Raw genomic sequence first — 8,004 nt, forward strand, 5'->3', positions numbered from 1 at the left:
CAGCTTCAGGGAGTGTTGGTTTTGAGGAGTGTGAGGGGTCTTGTTCTTGGTTTTTTGGTATGAGGCATCACGCAGCCCATCTGGTTTTCATCAGCAGAAAACACACAGTTTAAATGTCTCAGTGCACACAGGCTAGAATGTGGAACATCCTCCCCCAACCCTCGGACACTGACTCCCTGACCGCACATATGCAAAGACTAACGCAGCTCTCTGTACACTGAAAATCTATCAGGCTTTATCAAACCCTTAACTGGATTCCCTTTTAATGGCAGCTCCTTAATCAATGGGTATTGGACTTTTTGAACTTTTGACATACAGACGGGCATTTCTTGATCCCAGAACACCACCAGCCCTGAGTTTGCAGGCTTGTTTAATTTATCTCAAACTCAACTGCACATTTACTCCTTATGAGAGCTTATGAGTGTTTGCACAGATAAACAACACTGTCAACTTTAACAGCAAGGCTGTTTCTGAAAAAAGTAATGAGACATGTAAAACTAGTGAGCAATTAGTTAGGTTGTAAAAAAAAGAAGTGCTTTTGACATTTCTTTCTAAAGAAGTAGAAATCATATAACAACTTCACAAGGCTACAATATAATCACCGTATTAAAAATGAATAAAATATTATTATTATATATTATTATATATAAATCAAATATATACCAAACACACAATGCAAAGTTCCACAGAAATATATTGTTTCCATTGGGGGACTAAACTCACCCAATTCTAAAGGACCTTCTTCTTCTTCTTCTGTTACTTTTCTGGACTCTGTTCTCTCTGCTGTTTTAGTGTCTTTGGTCAGAGCTTCAGTAGTTGTGGTTGTTTCTGGAGGTTTAGTTGTTGACTTGGCTGTGAATCCTGTGGTGGGAACCTCCGTGGTGTTGGTTTCCCTTGTAGAAAAAAGGCTCTTGGTTGTAGTAAAAGCTACATGTGATTTCACAGTAGTCCCGTCATCATCAGGTGTGGCTGAAATGAGGATAAATGATCCACAATGCAGGAATAAAAGTAGATTGAAGTACAGAACTCCTGCCATAGTAACTGCAACCAGAAGAAGCCCCTCTAACACTAAACACTAATTCAACCTCCCTGACCTGCTGCGCTGCAACTGTCACATTACCGACAATGTGGAAACAACTTCCCATCACAGATTGAGAAAATAAAAGCTGTGTTGTAGTGCGGAAAAGGTTGAGTTGAAAATTAGTTGACCACCAGACAATGAATTACTGGCCTAAATGCTTTGATTGTCAATTCATTTTTAATCAGAATGCCCCAGATCTTCTGATTCAAGCTTCTCAAATGTGAAGATTTGCTGCTTTAATTAATTATACATGATACAAATTCAACATATGTAAGTTTAAGAGGGATGGTTGGATAAATCAAGGAATTTAAAGACTTATACTAGGAATTTTTCTGTATTTTCTACTATTTTATAGACAAAACACTTACATGAGAATATAAGTGGATTCATCAATATTGAAAATGGCTATTGGTTGCAGCCTAAGTAAAAAGTATGATTGATTTCCTCCATGAAGAACAATTCAGAAAACATATTTGAGGCATACCAGTTTCAAGTGCCAAGTCATACAATTATTATCAGTGACCAAAGCAAGCTTTTATTTTGAAGACATACTCAAACTCCTGGTATCTGTCTTTCTGGCTGACTTGACGCTCTTCTCTGCAGAGCTGCTGTACTCACAACCATCACACCACAGTTTGTTCAGGGATCAAGCTCAGTCAACTCTCCATCTTTCTATTACACAGAGGCAGCATGCATGGATGGAAATTAAGTAATCCAGATGTTTTTAAGAGTCTGACGTCCAAATACAAAGATGTTTAGTAACGGCTGTATACTGACATCTGGTTGTCCCTGTTTATTGACAGTCTAAAAAATGTTTATATTCAATTGTGTCCATATTCCAGTTCTCCAACACAAAAGGTTAACACAATTTAAAGATGCTCACATGCTCACATAGTTCTGGTTAAACAGCTTTAATGGCACAGACAGATCTACATTAATTTGAAATGTGTACATCCGAAAAGTTCAAAATGTATGAGCTTAATGTAGGAAAAAATGCCTGACAATGATGTTGTTAATAGACCTAATGTATTATTTGGTTTCTCCTAGTTGACAGATCTGAATAGTTTCAGGAAACAAATACATGTATATAAAATAATATGCCATAAGTTGTTGTTCAAGTCTTGTTGGAAACAAACCAACAACAACACACTATTTAACCAGGTCTTCTTGGAAAAAACAAAAAAAAATAAAAAATATATTTACAAAAAAGTGTAATTTTCAAAACAAGAACAGAGTCTAGTATCTACACTCCTCCCCCCCCCCCCCCCCCCCAAACTCTGACAACTCCCCTTCTCTCTCTGAAGTTAAGTTATTGAATGTCTGTAGAGATCAGGTGATGCACAAAAGAACCTCATTAAACTGTAACTGTGACTTTAATATCATGGATTATGAATGAACTAGATTTTCTTCTTTTTAAAAAAAATCTGGACAAATATGACAGTACCTTTCTTGATATGCGTAATGGACAGTTACAGAGAATTTGAAATAATTCTATGCCTGGTTCACAAGAGTTTCTTTCAAAAATCACACCAACCACTTAACATGACACAAATTCTAACAAAATCATATAAAGAAAATGATGTGGCTGTGTAAGATACACTTTAAATAATTTCTCTAGTGGACAAACTCAAACTTTTTTTAAACTAATTAAGGCTCTTCTGTGCAAACACTCCAAAACCCCAAATTGTTGTTAGTTTCCAATATTCAGCTGTGTGGCTTCAGTGGTTTACACATTTTGACATTGAAACATTCAGCTGAATATGTATTGAGATCATCAACATGTTCACAGTGACCTAAAGGGAAAGATTCCTCCAGTGATAGAAAAGGAAATATAACAAAACAGTGTCCAGAGTGAGGAGAGCAGCTGCTGTGTGAGAACGTCCAATCTCAGTTCGGTTTCAACATCTCAAGGCTTCCAGAGTTTCAGCAGACCATCCTCACTGTAGGTGCCGATGAGGTTCTGATGGGGGTGGTGGGCGATACCGATCACATCCTTCTCGTGGACCTGAAGGGAGGAAGAGCAAGAACCATTTAATCCATTTAAAATGAAAGTGGAATCCCCCCCCCTCCAAGTGGTATATAAGGTAAGTTACAAGCTACGTGAAAATTGGCGCTATAAAGATCATGCTAAAAAGAATTTCTGGCCATCAAAGCAAAAAGCACATAAGAACCTAACATTGTTCTTGTGGTAATTATTTTTTACTCAAAATGAAGAAGAGCAACATCAGTATGTGCATCTCTAGATAAACTAATTATGCTTGAGCCCCTGGCAGTGTTAGCTCCTCGCTCCTGAGTCAAACAGGATCGTAAACAAATGTTCATACACACAGCAGTTGTAGAATTCTAGTAATAACTGCACAGTTATTAAAACTGAAAGTGTTTGCTAAGTAATCTGGTAATATCCTTAAAATGGGCTCCTTGCATGATGTGAACTTATATAAAAACACTTACATTATTAAAGAAATTGTCCATACATAGACTTTGAATACTAGTGCAGTATACTCCTTCAGAGATACGGAATGTTATATGACTTATGCAGACTTTCTAGAAACTGGCAAAATACAGCAAAGATCGTAAAGGTCAGATTTTTCTTTGTCTGTTCTTGTTTATCGACTCATTTAAAAAGTAAAACAAAAGAGCTTCAACCTCAACATCAAGACTTTAAAAAAAACTGTACAGTGAGAGCATTGTGTAGCATGAGCAGAGGAGGAAATGTGCCGTTATATTTTTGGACACTTTGATCTGTGCTCCCGAGTGCAATGACTTACCGTCAGCGTTCTCTCCAGCTTGCCGGTGACGGTGCTGAAGCAGTAGAGCACAAAGTCTTCACCCACACAGTAGATCCACTCGCCGCGGGGCGACAGAGTGCAGCACACAAAGTCACCGCCTTCCCTCTTACCAGAGCTGAAACTCCTCACGATCTGCACAGAGAGTCACAAGTGCATTCAAACACACACAAAGCATATATGTTAAAGGTCCGGCAGGTAGGCAGGGTTAGTTTCATAAACAAACATCTTTAAAAAAAACGACAATATTCCATGTTTACTACTATGAATTTAAGAGGGAAAAAAACAACATTTTGAGCTTAAAGTGGCTGTAGACTGATGAGTGCAGTAATGATTTGTACTGACCTGTCCCTGCATGTTCATGATGACCACCGTGTTGGAGCGGTTACACACTACAAAGTGCTCGGGGTTCTTGGGCAGCAGGATGACGTTGTTTACTGTGATGTCAGTGCCTGCTGATGAACCTAAAGGTTTGAAGGTGCTGCTGCACTCTGTGGTCTTCATGTTCCACACCTGACACCAGAGATACACAGCATACGTGCAAACACATTAATGCCAGTAAAAGATTTACTGAGTAGCTAGTAGTAGTATTTCAGAGCGATCTTATTTTTGCAGCTGCTTCTCTCACCTTGACTGTACCGTCCGAGGAGGCACTGATGATGTGATGACCGTCTGGAGTGAAGGTGGCCTCGTTCACAAACGAAGAGTGACCACGGAATTCTTTAAGAGTTTTACCTGACTTCAGTCCATGGATTCTTTGGCAAAGAAGAATTTAATACTTAATTAATGATTTAATAATATAGAGAACACATGCCCTGTCAATTAAAATAATTAATTATTAGGTGTATTTGGAGTTTGGAAGACGTAAAAAAGGGTGAGGGTGTTTGGTCAGATATGAGTTTACCTGATCGTCTGGTCAAAGGAGGCACTGAGGAGCTGGCTGCTGTCTTTACAGAAACTGACGCATGTTACTCCTTTACTGTGGGCGCGTTCAAACCTCCTCAGACACTGACCACTCTGGATCTTCCACACCTACACACAAACATAGACACAGGCTTACTTTAATTTGTTTTTGCAACATGACACTAGAGGTGTAATGATTAGTCGATCAAAAGAAAATTAATGGCCAACTATTATGATAATCAACTGATTGTTTCAGAACAAAAATGTGAAACATTTGCTGGGTGTAGCATCTTAAATGTGAGGACTCCTTGTCATTTATGACAGTAAATGAAGAGTCTGTGTGCTAATGTTTCAAGTCTACCTTGATCTTCCCATCCTGAGCTCCAGTGGCCAACATCTCTGTGTCTCGACTGAAGCACATACACAACACTGCATCGTCCATCATCATGAAGTTATCCTGAGCCTGGTACTTAAGATCCTGTTGGACACAATACATACAATTACTTAAAGTCAGCAGAAGTCATTTGGAAACACTATGTGTAAATGTAGTAAATCTGGTTTGCATGACTTTTACTTAAGATAATGTACCTTTCTGATTTTGCCGGTGGTGAAGTTCCAGACCTCGATGAAGCCGTCCACAGAGCCAGTTACCAGGTACTGGCCATCAGGGGAGAATCGGGAACACTCCACATGAGACTTCTGTCCAAACTGTCCAGGGAAGAAACACAAGTCACGTCAGAACACTCAAAACATTCATGCCATGAAATGTATGATAACTCCAGGAGGTGTAAATCTAAAATGACTGATTACAACTTTTAGAACTGTGAGACAGTGTGGGTACCTTGATGTGTCTGCTGAGCTGGGTGGGGAAACGCTCCTCCTCCACATCTTTAACAGCAGCTTTACCCCTGAACAAGTCAATGGTCATACCAGGAGGCAGAAGACCCTGATGCTGCTGCCACTTCAGAGACTGAAGAAGGAGAAGAAAACAAAACAGACAGTGAGCAAAATCATAACTAGCACTTTATTTTGGTGGTAATATAACTTGTATGCGTTGTGAATATTAATCACGAGACACGGCCATGCAAATATGTAGCAAATGTCAAGGTTAAAATGCACATTGGTGAGTCACAATATCACTTACCTGTCCCAGAAGAGCCATGAGACGAGAGGGTGGCACCACACTGACCTCCCCTGCCAGGGCCTGGGCGATGGCCGCCCGGCGCTTCTCCTTACTGCTGCCATCTGGGTATGCCTGGACAACAAGTGACACAAATATCAGAAACTCCACACACATGGAATCTTTGAGGGGTCCTCTTCACGCAACATTTGGAATTTAACCAATTTGAGGTTTGAAGGCAGATGCAGACTGTACAGTATTACATGTCATTCTTCTGCTCTAGTGAGGATGGAGAATAAGTAGTTTAGTTTGGACTCACCTCTCTGGGATCGAAGTAAGAGCGAGCCAGCAGGTTCTCCAGGTGGATGTATCTCTCTGGCTGGGTCTGTTTTAGCATGATCATGGGGTCGGTCTGCCTGAGGAGTGAACGGGCTGCACCCAACTCTCTCAACTCGATCAGCTCTAACACCACCTGGTCAGAAAAACAACACAGAAGATCGGATTTAGCGGAACGCATGATCCACGAGGTTCTTTTCATATAAAGATCTGTTGACATGAGCAATGAAAACAGCAGAACAAATGCTGGGCCTTTCTATCTAAAAAAAGTTTTAAGGTATCAGAATATAGTTTAAGAAATGAAATAATACAACAACCTTGCATAGACATGACGAACACAAACAGCTTTACACAGGCACCAAGAAAAGACAAAGCTAGAGATGAGCAGCTACATAGCAAAGTCAGTTCCATGACTACAAAATACTGGCATTTTAAACAGACAAAAACCTGCTGTATTAAGTGTATGAAGTAGAAGAAAAGGCAGACAAGGGAAAAATAAAATAAGGCAATAATATGTTTCCTCAAAGTTCTTATGGATGTAATGGGAATACAGGAGGATATCAAAATCCAGAATAAGCACAATGTAAAGTTGATGTTCACATAAGCTGTAGACCTCAATTTATGCAAAGCTCACCTGTTCATAAAGATCTATCAGGGTCTTATCTGGCAGCTTGAGGGACTGGATGGCTTGCAGGACAGTGTCCCAGTGGCCGCTGTTTATGTCTGCCACGAAGCTCTCTATACTGTCCACAGTGTTCAGCGACACGGTGGTCTCCTCCTGCAGGGTGACTAGAGTCCGGTGCAGGTTATTCTCCTTTAGGTACTGCATAATCAGACGGATCACGCTGTGGATAACACAAAGTACTCATTTTATCTAGATATACAAACACTGGAAGATAACCCAGCTGAAGCAATTCAAATGTCAATGTGTTAAATAAGGAGTCATAGTTGGATGTTAGTGGTTCATTTGACAACAATAATAAGTGACAATCAGTTGACTTTTGCTAACTTAGTCTGGAAAATGTAACACTCCCGGTGAGAGCTGAATCGGTGACAACTGGCAGTGTAACGTTAGCTAATGCTAACTTATTCTAACTCCCGTTTTTCCAATTGTGTTTATCCGATAGAGAATGACTGTGGATAAGATGGAAACATCATAGAATACTCAAAATAACACCGAAACACTTAAGACTGTAATTACTCTAAGTCACTTCGTTTTAAAAGAAGCTAATATCCATGGGGGTTTCTGTAAGGTAGCTTGTTAGCTTAGCGCGCTAACGCTAGCAGTTTGCAGCAAAGGATGCGGTAGGCCCCAGTGACAGAAACGGTAATATAATGTGGCGTTATTAGCCGGTAATATATTATAGAAACTACCCTGCTTCAAGAGTAATTAACTATACTACTTACTCTGCGGATTCCACCTCCAAAGACATGATTATTTGTCCCAAAACAGAAGCAACAACACACTCAGGAGTCTGTAGCAAAGGCAAGAAACCGACACGCAGGACACACGCAAACACGGAAGTAGTGGGAAGAGTCAGGGACCTTCAAAATAAAACTCTCACCATATAAAGCGGATTAATTATTTTGAAATACATACAAAAAGGCTCCGAAAATGAATGCAGGTAAAAATATTACTGTATACAGAAATATTACATATTATATATGAACACAAGGTTATATATGGCAACATCTGTGCAAAGCAATGTTACCAAGTGCACTAACCTTTTCCTTGTTTGTTTAGACAGTCAAATGTTGATTTCAATCCAGACTATGAA

At 39.7% G+C, this 8,004-nt stretch overlaps 1 protein-coding gene across 1 annotated transcript; it reads right to left on the reverse strand.

Annotated features, from left to right (window-relative positions):
* Positions 1 to 1,976: 1,976 nt before the first annotated feature.
* smu1a (SMU1 DNA replication regulator and spliceosomal factor a) lies at positions 1,977 to 7,746 on the reverse strand. Its single transcript, XM_073487564.1, has 12 exons — positions 7,634 to 7,746; positions 6,861 to 7,071; positions 6,210 to 6,362; positions 5,915 to 6,025; positions 5,612 to 5,740; positions 5,359 to 5,478; positions 5,132 to 5,248; positions 4,772 to 4,899; positions 4,496 to 4,622; positions 4,213 to 4,380; positions 3,850 to 4,002; positions 1,977 to 3,086 (listed from the first exon to the last, which is right to left on the reverse strand). The coding sequence occupies exons 1-12, from the start codon at positions 7,657 to 7,659 to the stop codon at positions 2,988 to 2,990; spliced, it is 1,542 nt and encodes a 513-aa protein (XP_073343665.1). The 5' UTR covers positions 7,660 to 7,746; the 3' UTR covers positions 1,977 to 2,987.
* Between the last annotated feature and the right edge of the window lie 258 nt (positions 7,747 to 8,004).

This window comes from Pagrus major, chromosome 18, assembly GCF_040436345.1.
Source record: "Pagrus major chromosome 18, Pma_NU_1.0".
Taxonomy (NCBI): Eukaryota; Metazoa; Chordata; class Actinopteri; order Spariformes; family Sparidae; genus Pagrus; species Pagrus major.